The 21,089-nt window shown below is 45.3% G+C and overlaps 1 protein-coding gene across 7 annotated transcripts in view; it reads left to right on the top strand.

Moving 5' to 3' along the window:
* The first annotated feature begins 4,420 nt into the window (after positions 1-4,420).
* Positions 4,421-21,089, top strand: part of LOC117412573 (muscleblind-like protein 3) — a 39,801-nt gene continuing 23,132 nt past the window's right edge. For 6 of the 7 annotated variants that reach the window (XM_034021053.3, XM_058989448.1, XM_058989445.1 and 3 more), the window contains exons 1-2: positions 4,421-4,739; positions 14,375-15,587. In XM_034021053.3, the coding sequence (XP_033876944.1) occupies positions 15,414-15,587 (174 nt within the window). In that variant the 5' untranslated portion in view covers positions 4,421-4,739; positions 14,375-15,413. Of the gene's footprint in view, positions 4,740-7,972; positions 8,123-14,374; positions 15,588-21,089 lie in introns of all 7 variants that reach the window. The other variant, XM_034903822.2, reaches the window with a different exon arrangement.

The following is a 21,089-nucleotide window of genomic DNA, read 5'->3' on the forward strand; positions in this document are numbered from 1 at the left end:
GTGATGCAGAGTCTGCAGCGTGACCTCGTTTCCCTCCAGCTCTGTGGTAAGAGCAGTGTAATAACAAAGTGCTCGCTCTTTCACATTGCTGTGATAAAGACTGGCTTCAGTTACACACTACTGTACACAGGTGATCGATCAAGCCAGCTGCGTAACATGAATGCAGACAGTGGAGAAGGAGAGAGCGTGAACGAGAGAGGGTTGGGCTGAGGGGGCGGGGAGTGAGGAGGGAGAGTGTTCAAATTGCAGGCATGGCAGGGGGGGGGTGAGCCCTAGCCCAGGACCCCCTCTCCTGCCTGTCTGGACAGCGCACACACACACACGCACACACACACAGCGCCTTGCACTTCACACCAGCTATGCACAGCCCACCCTGACAGCTCTACAAAGACAGAACACCTTAGATTACAATCTGTATTTAACAGCAATTTATCTTCCTGTTTTGTCAATTTAAATTAACTAGTATCCTATACTGCTGTTCCGCCAGACAGCTCACAGCACTAAATAACTGTTTAATAAGGGGCTGTAGTATTTTCCTGTGTTCTGTGCAAATTGCACTTAGGACTGAAGTTGCAGCTGGTCCTGCTAATTATTAAACCTCTTATTTGCATGTGTCTGGCATGTGTTTATAGATATTACCTCTGATGACCTGCTGAACAGCACAGACAGTGTTGTCATTTAGAACGTGGCTGGACTCGGGCAGGACGTTTAGCTTTGCTCGTTTTATTTTACGATGGAGTGAATTTAGTTGGACGATGTCCAGCGTTACTAAAAATACGATAACTAAAACAGTTCTGAAAAAATGTTACGTGAGATTAAGTAGCTTGCCATCATTTTAGTGCATTTGCTTCAGTTATTTCCACTGCCATGTTTTTGCCGTCTGTCTGTGAGCTTGCTTGAGAATCCACACAGCGTGCCTCGTTCCACTCACATCATGTGACACTGCGACCTTTCAACTTTCCAGACCCCACATACTTGACAAATATAAATACAGACAGAGTAGATGGGGCTAGCTAGAGTTGAAAGGGTGGGAAGAACTCAATGCTGGAGCACAAATAAGAATTACATATATATGTATTTGTATTACATTTTTAAATAACATACATGCAATCTTATAAATCAAACATTCTCAAATGTATAACACTTCAACATCCATACATGAATAAATCGAAACCCACAACCCAACCCAGACCCTCACTGATCGTTTGTACATAACAGGAATACAGCAGTACGATAACAAAGGCTACAGCATTGTTTAAAAATCACTGCAGTGAGCCGACAATAATGTATTATATCTGTTTAAAAATCACTGCAGTGAGCCGACAGTAATGTATTATATCTGTTTTTGTAATTCATTTATAAATGGACCCCTCATTTTAAGGAAGTCGTTTAATTTTCCTTCATCTGTCTCTTCTTTTTGGTCAGCTTAGAAACATGCACACAGCATCCACTCTGTGCTGGACTCTGCAGCGGTGTGGGGAGTGGGGAGTGAAACACTGGTGTGAAATTCTGTTCAGAGCCGACAGGAGCAGAGAACACCTCTACCAGCCCAGTGAAGACAGCTCCTTAAACACAGAGCAGCTACCCAACCTTGGGGCTTGGGGCCTTGCTCACTATGAATGAGTTATTCTGGGATGTTGCTTTGAATGTGCTGCATACACCATGATCCAGCTTGTTAACAGAGCAAGTAAAGATCAAACAAACAGGCACGCTGAAGGACAGCTATGCTGCTGCCCTCCCCAGCCACGCCTGGAGCTGCAGATTTGCATGGAACTGACTCTCACTTTGCATGTGTTTGTGTGTGAGTGCGTGTGGATGAGGGCTTGAGGGGGAGAGAGAGAGAAACGCAATGAAATTACAACTATTTGAGTTTTAATTCAACTACAAGAGGTTTTAATAGGTAGTCCAAAAATACAAAGCGTTTACATAAACCAGGGGTGGCCAGTTGGTCCTGCCACTCCTGGTCTTTGTTCCAACCCTGTTCGGATGTGTTTAATTGAATCAATGAAACCTCCACCCAGACCCTGAAGCTCTTAATCCTCTCATGTTACCAGTGTGTCGTTTCATTTTTGGCGCTCTGTATTATTTGAGAGCCCCAGGCAGGCTTGCAGTACTGCGCTGTCGGCTCTTGCTCTGCAGTCAGACTCCTTCGTTCTGTCGAGTCTCTTCATGATTAATGAGCCCCGAGCAGCAAGCCACATTATTATGCCAGCTCACAGCTCTTTTCATTTAGGTAGGAAGCTGTTAGTTAGCACCAGCACCGGCTGCAGCTAAAGGTCACATTTCCAAAAAAACCTGAAGGCACTGACAAGAGCAGGCGGGCTGAGGGGTGAGCAAGAGTTATAGCACCTCAATGACAAATTGTAAGGCACTTAATACCACCTCTGCAATTTGGGTTAAAGATGTTGGAGTCTGCGGGCTGACAAGATGAATCAAGCCTGGGAATAGATTAACATGTCCAGCTGGTAACAAGGAACCGTGGAAGACAAGCAAGGAGACTGAGCTTTAGGATTAATTAAGGTGTCGCACAGATCTGGGAGATTTGTGTTGGTTACTCCCAGTGGGAACTAAGCTGGGAGTGGAATGGCCTAAGGGGAAAAAGAGATTTCGAAAGCCCTGAGTTAAATTCTTTTATCAAACAAGTATGGACACAACGAGGTGCTCCCTTAAGCAGTGATCCCTTTCACGCTGCTCCTGGAAAAGTGCACAGAGCCAGGCTTCAGAGCAAGGCTTCTCCTGCACACCCTCTATAGAGAAAGAGTGAGGTAAAGAGCTGGTAGATTACTGAGAAATCTGAATCTGCACTGCGCGGTACCGTCTCCAGTGTGCTAGTACACGCGTGAAGGCATCTGTCGCTGTCCGTCGGAATGTGAATTTGCCTACTAGTCTGACACTGTCTGAAGCCATTTGGTATTTGCTGCTATTAATGCATCATATGTATGAGTTTGCACAAGGCAGGACAGCATGTTGCACAGTTCAGAGTGATGATGAGTTTGCACAAGGCAGGACAGCATGTTGCACAGTTCAGAGTGATGATGAGTTTGCACAAGGCAGGACAGCATGTTGCACAGTTCAGAGTGATGATGAGTTTGCACAAGGCAGGACAGCATGTTGCACAGTTCAGAGTGATGATGAGTTTGCACAAGGCAGGACAGCATGTTGCACAGTTCAGAGTGATGATGAGTTTGCACAAGGCAGGACAGCATGTTGCACAGTTCAGAGTGATGATGAGTTTGCACAAGGCAGGACAGCATGTTGCACAGATCAGAGTGATGATGAGTTTGCACAAGGCAGGACAGCATGTTGCACAGTTCAGAGTGATGATGAGTTTGCACAAGGCAGGACAGCATGTTGCACAGTTCAGAGTGATGATGAGTTTGCACAAGGCAGGACAGCATGTTGCACAGTTCAGTGTGATGATGAGTTTGCACAAGACAGGACAGCATGTTGCACAGTTCAGTGATGATGAGTTTGCACAAGGCAGGACAGCATGTTGCATAGTTCAGAGTGATGATGCATCTTCTCTGGGTCTCCTCCTAGTCTGAACAGCCCATCCTGTGAAGAGAGGGCTGAAGGAGAGACAGTATGGCATCCATTTAACAGATCTTCTAAACAGTGTCAGATCTAAACCCTTGTTGCCATGCCAGCCAGTAAACACCTGATCCCAGAGCTGTGATATGCTGTTACTTGAAGACACAGACCGATGTGCAGAAAAACGATGGTGTTTGGGCCTCAAATATCACAATGATCTTAACTTTATGCATTCTTCTTTCTCCTTTAGTCCCACTTTGAATATTATTTTCTGTTTCAGCCACCAGTAGGGCATGCAAAGTGAATTTGTCTAGACAGGCCTTTTGGAGTGAGACACTCCTTTCGTCACTGCTTTAGCAGTCTGACTCCTAAAACAAAAGGCGTATTCAATTTATTTCAATATAACAAATCTCACTCCTGTTCTTTTTTTTTTTTAACTCGCTCTGGCTGGACTGGGCATCTCTGCCGTGTCTGTGGCGCGTCTGAAAAACGAGGTCCGGTGACTGCTGACCGCTGTGTTATGTGAATCATATGCTGGCTCACTGTGTACAGTACCGGTCCAGTAAGTTAGTTGTAAAAACACAAGTGCAGTGAAAGCACCATGTTCTCATTAACGTTACCATGACAGCGGCCAGACTGGCCTAGGTATAGCGGCTCCTCTTGGCTGGAACGTACCAAACTTCCCCACAGCCGAGGGGAACTACAGCAGCAAAAACACAACTAAAAACAAACAGCGACTGTAAACGCCACTCGAAGCAATCAAAGCAAACCGGTACAAAGCCAGTTATCACACGTATTTCAAGCTGAACCCGTCAAGCACCGCAGGCTGAGTGAAAAAGCTGGACGGTATAAATACAGCGTGTCATTTAGTCGGACGCGCCCGCCCCATTGCTGCTGCTTGCTGAGCGCTGCTCCGGTGACGCTGCCCTCGCTGGCGTTCGCATGGCAGCCGAGGCTCCACGCCCACTCGCTGCACACCGAGACAGGGATTCCCCTAAAATGGTGGCACGTCTTTATTGTGTCGTACTAGTAACTCGGGAAGCAGCGGCAGACAGCACTTAACCTCCCATTCCCTTCTTGTACATTTTTTTTTGTTTTTTAGCTTAATGTGCGGGCAGTTTCATTTTTAAAATAAATCTATTGTTCTATGTTTTTGCATTCACTTTCTGTCTCCGCCCTACTTACGCGCATTGAAGCAAGCATAAAAGGTAAGATTATTATTATTATTAATATTATTATTATTATTATACTTCCATTTCGTGGTGTAGTTTTAATGCATTTGTATGTTGCACGGTATTTGCTCTCGTTATATTAAGAAGGTACATGTGGGCAGACAGACGCATGCTCTCCGCTGAGAGTTTGTACAGTCACTACATTAGCATGTAGCATGTTTAATACTCGGAAGTAAGTTACAAAATCAATATTGATCTAACTTATGTTCTGTAATTTGTATATTGCCACAAGTGGCTGATTCGCAGTACGTTTTGAGATGTGCGTATTACATTTATTGGTTTGATTATAGTTGTGTTATGAAGGGTGATTTTGATCAAGTTGCTTTAAAACGACAGTCTGCTTTTATTTATTTCTTTGTTTTATTTATGTTTTATTTTTACTACGTTGTAACACGTCCGACAACAAAACGTCGGTCCTCGTTAGAAAGGTGTGTAGTACAGTAGATTGTTCATTTAATTTTTCAGTGGTTATTAAATGTGTTGAATTTAGGTATTGCTATGCATGTAAATTGTATGTCTTATTACCCATCCACGCGGTACTCGGCTCTAAACAACACACTGGTGGAGGAGACACGCAACCTGCTGTCATGTTCAAATACTTCAATATGTCCTTTAAAACAGGCTGCGTGACTTTGCTGCAGATGCGTGCATGCGGACCCAGTCTGGCTACTGCGTGCTGGCTTTCTGTCCTCACAAGCCAGGCTAGTGGAAACCAGCCCATGGAGGTGGAGGTGGGGCTGCCGCTCAGGCTTTGTTTTCTTACCTGTGGTAACCAGGTGGCTCTGGAGAACAAGGTGAACCACTCCAGTGGTTACGCTGAGAAGCACTCACTAGCAGATGGGAGGGTGGGAGGGACCTGGCAATCTAGCCGCTTGACCCCAAACGACCTGACTTATTTATAAGTGACCATGCGCTGTTTTATTTAATAGTGTCTCTCCCAGTCCCTCGTGGGCTCTGCTGCTCTCCCACCAGCCCCTGAGCTGGAACCAGGGCTGGGGACAAAACCGTTTTTCAATTCCAGCTCCTATTTAAAATCAGCTTTCAATACCAGTGCCATTCGAAGGAAAAAAGGTACTCTTCAGAGCCTCCCTGTACCCCGAGCCTGAAGCCTTCTCCTGCCCGCCAGTCTGCAGCGTGCACAGAGTCCAGGCGCTGTCCTCGTTGGCACCTGAATGCTAAGCAGTAATTGAAGTGGCAGGATGGTGTACTCCTGTAATTAGAGGGAGCTAACAGGCCGTGCCGTGTTTAGGATGGATCAGGTGTCGCCCGCGGGGATCGTGTTGCTGATCCTGCAGCCCACCCTCTGCCCTGTTTCATTGGCACTCGCGTGCATTTGAAAGAAGCTGTGACCGACACTGATCTGTAACATTCAAACTGGCTCTGATCACACCTGCAGTACCTAAAAGGAACTGCGTCATGCGTTTTGACTAGAAGTCTTTTTATAGGACTGAAGTCTTTTTTTATTATTCTTTTTTTAACCCTAAAATGATGCATGCAGTTAATGATGTTTCTGATTTATACAGTACATGTGAATTGATCTTTGCTATTTTGGACATTTTCAGTGTCTTGACTGGGATTACAGACAATGGTACAAATCTCCCACTGAACAGCAATAAGGCTGTGTGATATTTTGTAAGAGCATCAAGTGCTTCTAGTTATGCGAGGGCGTTCCTGTGTGTCAGTCTTACCTGGCCTGTGGATGCCTGGGTGCCGTGTTCTCAAAAAAAAAAAAAAAGAAAAAGAACCCCTCTTTAAAAACAGGAGAGCACAGCCTTCCTGCGTCGCTCCGTTACCACTAGTGACCCTGGGAAGCTGAGCACGTGGCTGCCTGCTGAGACGTGACCTCTCAGATCTGCACTTTCACTTTTCTCTGAGAGAGAGCGAGAGAGAGAGAGAGAGAGAGAGAGAGACACTCTCACTCACACACACACTTTAACCCTTCACTCCCACCTGGTAGCTCAGTGTCGTTCAAGGGGAGCGTGGACTAGCTTTACTTTTCCGAGTGTCCCTCGTTCAAGTTTACTGGTCACATGATACCACAGTGTTGTGTCTGCTCAATACAGCCGGGGAGTTTACCTTTTACAACACATTCTTGATTAATGCTGCGGTTTTGTTAGGAAGCCCCCTCCCTTTTGTAAATGCAACATCGATCTCAAAAGGCCTTTCATCTCGGTTAAGTAAATAAGGCATTATGAGGCTGTGCTAACTGGACATGCTTTAGTTAAAGCCCCCCCCCCCCTTTCCTTTAAGCACTCTGCTGCTAATGGGCCTGTGTGGTGAGGATCTCCCTATCTAATGGGCTGATTGAGATGTGATAGCCCTGAACCCACGCAAGAGGATTTCGCCTCGAACATCTGCTTCCATTGAAGCTGCAAGTCAGAGATTACAGTAAACACCCTTAAGCCAGACCCGCTGCCTGTTGATTTGGTCTGACTGCATACATATGTACAGTAGGTTATAGCTGACCCTGTCTCCTGTGGCTTAATGTGCATCTTCTCAAGTGCAAATGAAACAAGACTATCCCATGAAGAGACCGGGCCAGCTGTACATGGCAGAAGCAATGAATGATGTACTAAAACACTGTTTCAAGTGTCAACGAGGCAAACGAGCAACGAGGCAAACGAGCAACGAGGCAAACGAAGCAAACGAGGCAAACGAAGCAAACGAGCAACGAAGCAAACGAGCAACGAAGCAAACAAGCAGGCCCCACGTCGGACGGGAGGTTTGCTTGTGTGTGCTTCCGAAGGACAGACGAGCGATGTCTGTTTTCGATAGAGGAGGGGGGCTGGGGGGGGGGAGGAGTAGGGGGCTGCGTGTGAGTGGGCGGGAGGAAGCGAGTGTGAAAGAGAAGGGTGTCTGTTTGCATGTGTAAGTGAGAGAGCAGGCGCAGTGCAGCAGCCTCTGCGTGTTTCTATGAGAGTGTGTGAGGGAGGGAGGTAGGGAGCCTCCCCCAGCCCTCTGCTGCTGCTTGATTGGCTCCCCCTGCAGAGAGCGGGGCCTTCCCCCATAGACTGAGCTGGGTATTTTGGCGGCACATGTGAGTGACTGACTGACAGGCTGACCTACCAGTCACCATCATTACCTTCCGCAAGGCCTGGGCTGGTGGGTTGGTTTAGCTTAAAAAAAAAAAAAAAGTTCTTAATATTATCTGCAAGGGAAGTGGTTGAGCTGACTTCCTTCAGCCAGCCTGAGTGGTTTATTTTTTTTAGCGCACAGAGTGAAGAGAAGAGGGGAGCAGGGCTAGAGAATGAGAGAAACGCAGCTGCTGCTTGTGCTAGTCTGGGCTCACACATTGCTGCACCGTCACACAATCCGCAGGCTCTTCTGAATGGGGAAGCAGGCAGGAGCAGTTGCATGAGGTAAAGGGATTACAGTAATGCCTCTCTCCCTCTCTCCCTCTCTCTCTCGTCTGCTTTCTTCTTTACCCTGTAATGCTCTCTTTCTTCACCCCCCCGTTCTCTCTCCATTTCTTTTTCTCTTCCTTTTTTTTCACACTCACTCCTCTCCTTCACTTCGTCTGCAGCACGTTCTGTGCCGTGCGTTTGCCAAACAGGATGCTACGTGAGCCTTTTTTTTTTTTGTGTGTGTTTGTTGAATCGCATCGGGTTCGTGTATCTCCAGAGAACAGCACGTGGAGCCAAGTCTGCAGAGAGTGAGCCTGCAAATCCGAGGTCTGTAAACTTCAGCGTGGGGCTTAGAACAAGATCAGACTTTTTTTGTTTTAAATGTTTTAATTTGTTTTTTTGTCGAACAGGATATGCAGTAAGGGAGAACGTTTTGGCTGCAGAAAGCAGAGTGTCTTGAAACCTGAAAGATTTAAAATACAAGATAAAAACCTAGCTGGGAACGGTCCATTTGTTACAGCGAAGCAGGTCTGCTTGTTTGTAGGAGTGCCGTGTCTCCAGCAGCTCAAGCCTGCTTTGCCATTATAATTAGGCGGTAAAAGACCTCTGGATTCAGTGCCAGTCCGTTTTTGGCGCTCCTATCTCGAGCACAGAAATCACAATAAAGTCATAAACGTTTTCCGAGATAAAGACGGCAGATGTCTGAACCTGTGCGGCACAGTTTTAGGTATAAAAAAACAATTATTCCGATTGTCCTGTGTTGATTTTTAAACTAACGAAGGGGCGTGCTGCGTTAGCGTGGAAGCAATCTGGAGGGGTAACAGCAGTATATGAGAGAGAAATAAAAAAGGGGCACATTTGCATTGGGCGATCTTCAGAGCGAGAGAGGTGTAGAGATAGGGAAAGCAGCTGCAAAGAGACCTTTGTCTTTCAGTTAGCATTTTTCTTAACTTCTGTTTGTTTCCCAAACCTGGCATGTACAGTATCAAGGCTGTGCCTAATGAGCTATTTTAATGTGCTTCGGGGGACCGCGTACAAATATCTAGGTCATTTGAAAAAAAGTGCCAGCTCTTCATTTTATTAAAAGGAGGAAAGGGAGAGCATGTAATGAAACATTATGTTTTCTAGGTGTAAGGCTGAAAAACGACAGTGTGTCAAGAAAAGTCCCTTGAGTGCAAAGGTGACGTTTGTGATGTATAGAACAGTTTTCTGTTTTTGTCCAGGCATTGACATTTAGACATTGCCCCTGGAGGACGCAAGGAACGCTCGCTCGTGCTTTTCTAAGCTTGCTACTGATTAACCCCTTAGGTTTTTTTTTTTTTTTTTTTTTTTTTTTTTGACCACCTTTTGTTTTTAGATATAGAAATGCTATTCTGAACAACATGTGATCTGCTAAAGCACAGAGAATTACCTGGGTTCGTTTTTCTTTATTTTTGTACGAATAACTGCATTGTCTGTAGCTGGGTCAGTGCTCAGCTTTAGCAGTGCTTGGAGAGTTTTCCTTGTATTTGGACAGTGGGATACTATATATATATATATATATATATATATATATATATATATATATATGCCCATTATCAGTCCTCGTGTTTGCTCAACAAATACAGCACTCCCTACTTTCCTGCATGTAAAAAAAATAATGTGAAAAAATCTGGAGGTCAGGGTAGTCAATTCGTGAAGGCTCCCTGCACAGTAAAGCAGAGCATGCACAATGTATTACTGTCACACAGCCTTGCCAAGTGCATGAATCGTGGCTTTGTTTGCATACCCGTTTAGATAAACTGTGACAGTCGTTGCACTGTGTGCCTGTTCATGTACCACAGCATGCCGTATTGGTGAGTGATCAAAAAGCAATTCGATCTTTGTGGCAAGTTGCAACAGAAAGCTGTTGGCGGTCCCGGAAATGATCTTATTTAAGGGTTTGGCTTTGCTGCGTGTGCGTCCTGTCCTGTCTGCTCATCGCTTTGGTACAGGCACCCGTGATCCTGAGCCATGGCAACAGTTTACCTGCAGTGCAGGCTTTCAGCAGCCACAGAGCCTGCTGACTGAAGGCTACTGTAGCGTGCACTGGGGTTAGTGCACAGCTTTACCAGCGTTTAGAGCTGCCATACACTGTACACGACCGCCGGCGATAGAGCAGCTACTGGAGAAGGAGAAGCTGCTGTGAAACCGTTTCACTTCCCCAGTCGCTAGTCAGAAAAGGGGTTTTAAAACTTTGCTAAAGGAGAAGCAGAAAAGGGTGCTGGTGCAGAAATACTTTCATGCTGTGTAATGTGGTATTTTATTGGATCGAATTGCAGTAGGCTAGCGTAGTCTTGACATCCCAGTTGATTTGATAGTGAACCGGTATCGCGGGCTGCCTTCACACTTCTGTGAGCGATCTGCAGCTGGGGGCTTGGAGGAACCAGGAAAGAGACAAGTGCAGGAATGGCAAACAGGACAGTCTGTGGGTGCTTTGCAGTACTGTGTACAGCTTGTGAGAATAGGGCTCCTTACAGCTAGAGGTCAGTTCCAGGGATTAGGACCTCCTCGGCAAGAAGGGTCCTGAAGTGAAACTGCTGGCCTGATTGAAACGGTTGTACCTGCTGTATGTGTTGTTGATGTTTCAGAGCTGATGTTTCAGGATAGAGGGCTTGGGGGCTGTATTAGAAGTAGCTGCTAGCATGCTGTCAGGATGGCGTTGGGTCCCCTGTGATGGGCATACTGTGTGCAGCAGACTGAATCTGCAGTCCATCAGGGAGAGGTTTCAGCGCCGTCGCCAGATTCTTAGCAGTTCTCTTTTTTTTTTTCTATTTTTAGTTTTCTCGATACGCAGGCTGTAGATACACATTCTCAGTTCCTTGCTAATTTTGCAACATTAGCCATGCTTTTAAATTCTGTTTCCCTCCACGCTACACACATCCAGAATCCTGGTGTAAAAACATCTGTAACGTACGTCTCACTGTGTGTATACAAGTCACATGATGCACATGTACTGAACAGTGGGCCTAACGCACACATTTTTTTAAAATAACCAACTAAAATAGGATATAGCTGTGCCCTGGACTGCAGAGTGCTGGACTGCAGTGTGCTGTAATAAGAGGCGTGCCCTGGACGGCAGTGTGCTGGACTGCAGTGTGCTGGACTGCAGTGTTCTGTAATAAGAGCCAGCCAGGAAGTGCTGGTCAGTGAGGGGGGGTGGGGGTTAGCAGAGATATTTTACAGTGAGAGGCCAGAGCTGGGTATCACACTTTCACTTCCTGTTCTGGGCTCTACTGTCAGCAGCAACTGCGTAGCAGAGAAGGCCTGTGTGTTGACCTAGAACATAAGAAAGAACAATTGCCAGCTTTGCAGAGTGGAAGGGAGCAGAGGCAAGTTGCAGCCTGTGGATCTGGGCTAACTGCACTGCTGGTAGATTCCAGGGTTACTGTGTCTCTATTTACTTTGTGCAGTTTACTGTTTATCCTGTAGGATTTTCAAAGCATTACTGCAGTGCTAGACTGTATTGAATCTGCTGGCTCTCACATCCCCTGTACTGAGTATTCTATATTATATTGAATTGGCTGGCTCTCAGATCCCCAGTTCTGAGTTCTCTGTACAGTACTGAATTGGCTGGCTCTCAGTTTTGCTCTCCTGCACTAACACTGTGAACGGCTTACCCTCAGATCTTTTTCTACACCATACTGAATTGGCAGACTTTCACTTGGTGTGTGTGTGTGTGTATATATCTAGGTGTTTGAGTTTGTGTGCATGAGGTTGAAAACAGCCAGCGGCAGGGGTGGGTGGGGGAGGGGTTTCAACACCCTATTGCTGTGGCTCTATGTGGAGAGCGAGTGAACGGGCCTGTCTGCAATACTGAGCAGCTCTGACTTGAGCCTCCTTGAGCCAGGATCTGTGGGTGTTTGGAACGAGTGACTGGCAGACAGACAGCAGGCAGTGTGAGAGGGATAGGGAGGGCTGTCTGGTGCAGGAGGGCTGGGCTCCAGAGAGCATTGCAATGGCCAGAGGAGCATGGAGACAGACACAGGGCTGAGCAAGGTGACCCAGTTTCATCCAGCAGCCCTGTCGCTGAGCATCCCAAACTCCCCAAAGCAGACTGGAACACCTACACTGCGATCTCTGAAGGACAGTAAGACACATTAACAACTGCACAGTACGGTTACAGGCTCCTCACGTGACTCAGAAGTAACATTACTTTTTAACAGTGTGACGATAGTGATGCAAGTATGCATAGACCCCCTAACTTAAAACAGGCAGTTTGTAAGTCACCTCACAACTGCAAACTGCAACCCACACTCAAAAATAGGTTTCATGGGTTGCTATCTATTGATCAAACCCAGGAGAAGAAGAAATCTGAAAGACGGTAGGAGTCACTACTATGTTTTTTTTGGGGGGATTTTAGTTTTATTTTGTAACCTGATCATCAACTTACAAACAAGTTAAGATGTCCTGCAAAAGCAGTGGAGTGGGAGGAAAGGACATCTTGAAGCGAGTCTGCTGTTGCAGCTCGGAGTAAATCGATGGATTTAAAAGACTCCATGCAGTGTAAGCAGCAACCCAGGACAGGATAGCTGGAGTGGAAGAATACTTCTGGTGGCTGTGCACAGCATGCATGCATTCTCAAGAGGCTGCCCTTTATAGAGGTGTAACTATTCACGCATCCACAATACAGAGCGCGTCACACCACACGCAGGTCACATTGCAGCGCATATCGGCGTAGCTCCACTCAGAGCTGCAGACCGGTGAACTCCTGTCGTGTGCCGTGCCATTCATGTTGTTGCACAAAGCGTAGAAACGTTCACCTGCTTGATTTTCTGTATTATTTTCCAGGGCAGAATGATACAGAATTGCCATTGTTTATAGAAACAAAAGTGCGCACTCACTGTTGATGTGTTTCTCTCTCTCGCTCTTACACACACACAGACACACCCTCACTATATCTCTCTCTCTCTCTCACACACACACATGCTCACTATCTCTCTCTCTCTCTCTCACACACACAGACACAGGCACATGCAAGTTAAAGGAATTGGTTTGATTTTTAAATAGCTGGCAATGCTGATGGGCACCACGAGACGCTAAAGAAAGAAAAGGGTGATACAGCCTTGTTGTGTTTGTTTGTATTAAAAAGCCTCCAGAACGTTTCCTTTGTTCTGCTGTGTGCTGTGGTGGGCAGGGCTGTGTTAATAAGGCTCACTGCAGTGCTACCTTGAGGCTTGTGGCTGCTGCACCTTTCACTGGCACAGGTCCACAGACTGAGACAATCCCATGCTATCTGGAGCAGTCGCACAGAGGCTGTGTCTCTCTCTCTCTCTCTCTCTCTCTCTCTCTCTCTCTCTCTCTCTCTCTCATGCTCCCACCATCAGTCTCCCTCTTTCCTGCTTTCTCTGTCTCTCTATCTGTCTCTCTGTCTGACTGCCTCTTCCCTCCCTCAGCCTCTCTGTTTCTCCTTTAACAGTTTTTACAAAGCTTCTCTCCCGTTTCCTCCGCACCTCACTAGACGCTTCGATGGCTGCGTTTCCCTGACCTCCAGTAATTAAAACTCGCAACGTGTTCAGTGTGTTTCTGTCCCCTCCCCTGTTTCAATGACACAGTGTCTGCAATGTAACCCCCCACCTCGTATCTGAGTTGCATAGATATAGCATTAATGCACCAGAGAGAGAGAGAAAGACTGACTCTCTGTCTGTTTTTTTTCTTCCCTCTGTGCAGCGGGCATAGCAATGAGAGAGAGGAAAAAACAGAGAGAGAGATCAATATGAAAGAATCGTCTTTATTGGTCGACTGCCTGGTAGCTCTCTGCAATGGCGCTCCTTATTGGCTGATGCCTTGTACCACGCGCAGCAGCAGCATGTGGAGAAATGCCCTCTCTCTCTCTCTCTCTCTCGCTCTGTTTTTTTTTTTTTTTTTTTAATATCTACTACAATGGCTGCTGACTCCTCTGAGTCGTCACTGCAACGTTGCTGTCTGCGTCGGAGGAGGCTTTCCTCCTTTTTGTTTCAGATAACAAGCCTCTACAGCAAGCAGCATCGCTCGGCACAGCACACCGTCTGCAGCTCAGCTTATCACAGCTGCACCAGGGAGTTACTGCAGGGAGGCTGTTAGACAAACGAGAAGCGAGTCTGTCTGCCCGCCTGCCTGCCTGCCTCCCCGCCTGCCTGGCTTTTTCCTGTCTGCTGGATTTTCGTTTGCCTTAATCCTGATCTGATAGACTGACTGACTCACTGACAGCCTGTTTGATTTTTAATGACGCCCTTTTCTCTCTCTTTTTTTATATTAAAATAAAAACAGATTGCTGGAAAGAAAAAAAAGAAGTGCCTTCTCCTGAAACAATAAGAACGAGCGAAGCTGCCAGAGAGACACAGCCAGACATCCACCACAACCAAACAGCCCTGCTCGGATCCCTGGTCTCTCTCTCTCTCTCTCTCTCTCTGGTTTTTACTTTCTCTCTCTCTCTCTCCCTCCCTTCCTTTCTCTCTTTTTGTGCTCGGCTGGGGAATTTGGCCTTGTTTGCACCCATCCCTCATCCAGACAGCAAGTCATCCATTCTCCTGCCGCTGATCACTGGAGCTGGTATTTAAGGATTTGTTTTATTCTGTCATTTTTTTTTTTGTTGCCCTGGTTCGGACAGCCTTTTATTTATTTTTCGTATTTTTTTTTATTTTTGAATTATCGTGGTGAAGAACAGCAGGGAAGAAAGTTGTTTTTGGCTGTTGTCGGTGTGTCCTCCCTCCCTGCCTGCCTGCCTGTCTGTCTGCCTGACTGACTGACTGCCTTTCTTGGTTTGTTTATTTTTGATTTTGATGTTACTGGTGGAGAGAACGAGAGAAAAACTGAATTAAAGGATAGAAACAAAAGGAAGTCGCTGTTCCCCAGAGGAGGAGTGCGGGTTGCTTCATTAGAAAAGAAGAGACAGCTCGTATTCATTATTTTTGTATTAAGTCGTCAAGTTAATTAATCAGGACTCGCACCTTGTATCCAACCCCCTGCTCGCCCGACACACACAATGCGAAAGTGACTTAATCAAAACTTTCACTAAATTCACTTTGTGAAGAGCTGGACTCTCTGTTTCAATCCCCCGGAAGGTATTTCATCTTCTTAATCAGGGAAACACTAGTGCAAGGGCTGACGTTTCAGTGTCAAATCTTTGTCTTTGTTCTTTGTTTTCAACCAAAGCTCCAAGTTAGATCACACTTTTATCGTTTTTATTATTATTATTGTATTATTTTTTCATTCTGTTTTATTTTTTTGGGGGGTGTGGAAAGAGAGGGGGCCCTTATTCTGATCCCCCCTCCCCCTGCACACTGTGCTTTGACTCCAGTCCTGTGCCATGGCTGTAAATGTATCGATGAGCCGTGACACAAAATGGCTGACTCTGGAAGTTTGCCGGGAGTTCCAGAGAGGCACCTGCTCCCGCTCGGACGCCGAGTGCAAATTCGCCCACCCGGCGAGGAGCTGCCACGTGGAGAACGGCCGAGTCATCGCCTGCTTCGACTCGCTCAAGGTAAGAGAGGCATGCCTGCTCCCTCCACAGCTGAGGGGCTGAGCTCCCAGCCAGCTCTGCCCCTCCCGTCTCTCCCTCTGCCCCCGTCCAGGGCTTCCTCTGAACCGCGTTGTCCTAACCTGATTTGTGTATGAAAGTAATTGAGTGTAAAGAATGATTGCCGGGCTCTTGTCTGAAGCCTTGGAGGCTAGGACTGCCGTTTCACATGCCCCATCAACAGAGCAGCACGGACTGAAACGAAATATATTTGAGCCCCGGCTGAAACAAAACCCTGGACTGGAGTTGGGGGAGCCACAGATTCATTATATGATCTTTCCAGTGTACTCTCTTTTTTAAATGTATATATTTTTTTTCCCTGTAGACCATTTCAGTTCTATGTATAATAATTATATTGATTTAATTCTGTACATGTTGGTGCAATGGTATTATTATTATTATTGATATATGCTGAGATTTCCACAGGGTAGCCCTGTTCTAATTTTTGGGGGTGGTGAATCTGTATTGGCTAGGGGCTGGATGAGCATGCACCCCTGTCCTGGAAAGGGGGTGCAAGGGTCTCTCAGCCTCCACACGCATCGTGCCCTCTGTGGTGAGTGAGACAGCACTGCAGTGACAGCTGCTCGCCTGTGACGGCATCTGTCTGGTTCTGTGACTCGTCCTGTCTGCTCGGGACTCGTTTGCATGCAGGCCTCCTTGCAGAAATCAAGTGAAAGCGGAAATGGCATCCGATCACCGCCTGACCTCATCCCAGCGAGCGCGTGTCCGCTGAGCCACCCTGGGCTCCTCCGTTTTGTGCTGGAAAATCCAGAATCCTTAAAAACAGTTCCGAATATGAACACGTTGTTAGTGAGCTGGAGCGTGACGAACTGCAGGCTTTTCTGGGCTTTACAATAAATTATTAATTCATAGCAATTTTTTATTTTTTTAAGTGAAAGGTACACAGAAGCTGAACCAGATGTCCCTAGTAGTCTGTCTAGGAAGTTGAAAAATGTGTTTGGGGTTAGTGAGACAGTGGGTTAAAACCTGCATGTGCTGCTTTGCTGCTGGTGTAACGGATCATTTACAGGAGGTACGTTTCACTGTAGGGAGGTTTATTTCTGTAGTTTTTGGGATGGGTGTTTTTTTGTGAGCTGTAAACAAAATGCTTTGTGTGGGTTTTTGTGTCTGTTGCTCTGGCAGTACTGAAGTGTTTCCAAGCAGAGATGGCGCGGACTGCGATGACGTCAGGAAGGGTTAGTCTCCATGGCACAGGAATTCCTGGTATCTGAGTGTGTTGTGTTTTTTTATTTTATTTTATATAAAGGACAGCTTCCACAAAAAATAAGCAAGTTGTTTTGTGATGTGAGCGATCTGCCAAGGGCTAAGCTGAGACCCCCGTTTAATGTGTGACCTGAGCTATATCTTTAACACAGACGAATCCGAGAGCCTGGACAATCACCAGACTGCCTGTGTGATTATCAGAGATTTCAGCTGAAAATAGCCTCTTCATGCAGTTTGCCCTGTGTGCAGGTAAGGGATGGCAGTGCGGAGGAGTGTGATCGCACAGGGAATGAAATCCGATCAGCACTGGACTGCTGTCATGCATCATGACCTCATGTGAGGATGCTGGTTTTCCACCATGTGTTTCATGCATGAAAGGGTTGTGCTGTACATTGAGTCCAAGAACAGGGTTTATACTAGGGGTGGGCACCAGTACCGATATTTTGATATGATATCGATAACAATTTCCATATCGTGAGATCGTGATATTACATTTATTTTTAAAATTTTTTTACATACTTTTTATTGCTAATACAGCTAAATATACAAACACAGTATAATCAAGCTTATTTTATATCAACATATAAAAACCCTATACATGCCAATCGTGGTTTATCTATCTATATCTATTTATCTATCTATCTATCTATCTATCTATCTATCTATCTCTATCTATATATACACACACCATTTCAGACAGTTACGACCATGATTTATTATGAAACAGTACTCAAACATAAATAATTCAATTGCATAGAACACATTAGTGCTTGAACAGTTAGATATAATACATCTGATAATGCAACGAACAAAAACAGAACTGAACTCTGAACTTTACACCCTACTGGCTTCTGCTGTCACCTTGTCTTTATTTGACACTACAAACGCGTAGCAGAAAAACGAATTGGATTCGTTTGGAGAGTACTTTCATAAACTGACTGCGCTAATAGAATTATAATGACATGCAAACAGTATATGCTAACTGACTGAAACAGTTTAATAGAGCAGTGCTGAAACTAATGACACGTTTTTAAAAATCTAGGCACAATTGAAATAAATAAATGGATTTTAACGTAATAACTCCCCTTCACAGAGGTAGCTCTGTTTATTTTCATGCTGCATGCGCACCATAGGCTATCCGTTTTGAGAGATGCGCATGCTTCAGTGGTTCATTACTTGCGCTATTATGAATGTATTTTGAAATTGTGAACTTTCGGTTTTATATATATGAGATGTGCTTTTAAATCATAAAAACATATCTCTCAATAATGCAAAATTCGGCATGACCCCGTACTTAATACTTGTAGAGGTTTCGTGAGTCAGCAGTTCCACATGCAGTGCGGCTGACTAATAACTTGTGAAGCACAGATTTCGGTTTTGAGGCGGCTGATGATGGAATAGTGAAGCAATAGAACAAGACCTTGTTTTTCTCCATGGATATTGTGAAGGAAAAACAGCACTAAGAGTTACAGTGAGTTATTGCTTTTCATACGTAAATATCAACATCTGTATATGTTTGATGTTGAAATTGTGTTGTTGTATTTCTCTGTTTTGGAAGACTTCGATATTATCGATATACAATTCTCATATCGTTGCCCACCTCTAGTTTATACGTTTTGTTTGAAATATTTCCTCACTGAATTCCATTTTTCCTCATTCTATTTTTAAGCACTATTAACATTATCCTGGCCCTCAAGATGATGATGATCCTGCCTAGAGTACAGATTGAGGTCAATAACAATGGCAGCAGAATTGTTTGCTCTCTTCATTAGGAAACCCTGGTGCAGGCAGTTAACCTTTCTGCCAAGGGGGAAACAAAAAAAAAAAAGAATTATACATGAATTATACAGCCGACTCTGAGCACCCAAATTACAGGAAATTGATTTTAATAAAACTTTGTGGACAAAAGCTTTCAGACAGGCTCTGCCGTGAACCCGGATTTCACAGGGCTGAATCCATTACTGCAGTCAGGCTTAATTATTGATATCTCTGCACTGACGAGGCGCTGAGGACTCGCTACGTTCCACCAGCTTTGAGTCTCTGCTGTGTCTGTGTTGATGATCTAAACCAGAGCTCGCCAGCCTTTTTGTCTGAGTGTCGGTGTCCAGAGAGCTCTTGGAGACAAAAAAACAACAGCAGAAAAAAAAAAGGTTGACCCACTTAATAACAACGTTGCTACATGCAATAAAAATTAGCCAAAAAATGTGGACATGTTAGTATGGTGGGATTAACGTCCGCCACTCTCTAGATTATTAAAATGTTTGTTTTTTGGGTTGTTTATCCACGGAGCGCAGTGTGGCACACAATGTATTATTCCAGGTCGATTCTCTAGTAGAAATCAGGCTCTCTTTCAGAATCAGGTTTCCAGCCTGCTCAAGAAAGGTTCTAACTGCTCCAACTGTGTGTAGCTCAAACTGAAAAAGGCAGAGTCCTTAATCACGAAACAGAGCAGTCGCTGCTACAGGCTTAGCATTCTGCTTAGCAGACCTTTACCGGAAAAGAGGAACGCTCCCAAAGATGCTTTTAACTGATCTCTAAGGCTGGTAATCCTGCTGGATGATCTTCTTGTGCTTTACTGGGGCAGACTTAAGGTGATGATTGCCGATGCTGTATTTACCCTACAGCTGTGATCCTGGTGTCCCTCAGAGAATAGGTGCAGTCGCTTTTTTTTAAACTGTACTGAGAGGTTGTGTCCCTCTCCCTCGCTCGTTGAGAGGTCCAGTCTGTGTGTCCCTCACTCACTGAGAAGTCCAGGCTAGGGCTCCATCTCTGTTTGCTGGAGGCTGTGAGGGGAAGCATGAATGGAAAGAAGACACGTCCTGATTCATTAGCAGGCTGATTGGCTTAATTAACGGTAATATTCTACTATCTTCCTGGTCTGGCACTCAGTATATTACATTTAGGAGCGTGCCATTACCGCCCCATGCCCTGTTCTGTCTGCTAATGGATCAGTAATGCCCTCTACTGCCTTGTGTGCTAGGAAAGCTGTGGAGATGCATATCCTTTTACAGCACAGTGAACCGTACCAAACCGTCCTGTTCCGTGGAATGCTTTTCCAGATCCGTTGACATTCCAGAATGCTACCCCATCAAGATTCCAAGCATTCCAATAGAGAAGCAGAGTGAAAACTTCCCATTTTCCTCAAGTTTGCTAAACACTGGTTTGTGATTTTAGTGTTACAGATGCACTAGATACAGCCAGATGAAAATCCCTGTGCTCTAACCCAGTCTGAGGTAGCTGTCCTCTCCCCCGTACTCCTCCTCTCTGCTGGAATGCTGTCTTTATCCACTTTGCAGTTATGCCAAGGCTGAGACTCAGATACAAGGACGCTGTAAACTCCCTACTCCTTTTCAGGAGAAAGGATCTTAGCAAAGGAGATCAGCTCCAATAGATTTAAACGCGGTTTTATAAGAACAAAGTATGAAACACAGCCACAGTAATCAAATACCTTTAGACTGCAGATCAGCATCACAGTGCAGCCCATTTCATGTCACTGATAATATTCTAGCAGCAGATTTGCTGCCCTGGTTATCTTAAGAAAGATTGCTGTCTTGTTCCAAGCGAACAGGGGGTGCTAAATCTCTCGTCTGTTTAAACTTGATGGGTGAAGTGGATCTGGAGTGGCCACTTGCTGCTACAGTACATCCTCCCATCTCCTGTCTGTTGGTTTTGAATGGAGGGGATTACTTCAAAATGTTGAACATATGGCAGCAGTTAGGATAAAAAAGAGAGCTGAAAATTAGAATGAAAGTGCTTAGGATTTCGGACTTACTTTGTAAGGGGGGGGGGTGGTTTCCTAAATGCTTCCCCAGAATCCTGCGCGGTATTTCGAATTTGCAAGCATTTATTTCCACTAAAGCTGTGCTGGCTTGTGAGTGCGTCAGTGCCCAGCCTGGCTGTTCTCTTCAGCAGCGACAGCGAGGGGGGCTCTGAGAGATGAACTGGGTCACTTTTCATTCGTTTGGGCACTCATTATTAATGTGAATTATTTGTGTCACTGAAGGAACATTTAATAGCACTTTTTATAACGTAATTATATGTAGTAAAAAATGCGTACCCACAATATCTGCCCACGTGTCTACATTCTTTATAAAAGTACAGTGTTCAGATATTTGAGTAGAATGTTCTGAATTTGTAGCAGTTTGTTTTTCGATTGTAATATGTTCGTTGCTCATCTTCTTTTTGTCGGTGGTTAGCTGGTAGGTAGTGCTTTTCGTCTCACTGGAAGTAGCCCTGATACAC

This window comes from Acipenser ruthenus, chromosome 16 (genome assembly GCF_902713425.1).
Source record: "Acipenser ruthenus chromosome 16, fAciRut3.2 maternal haplotype, whole genome shotgun sequence".
Classification (NCBI taxonomy): Eukaryota; Metazoa; Chordata; class Actinopteri; order Acipenseriformes; family Acipenseridae; genus Acipenser; species Acipenser ruthenus.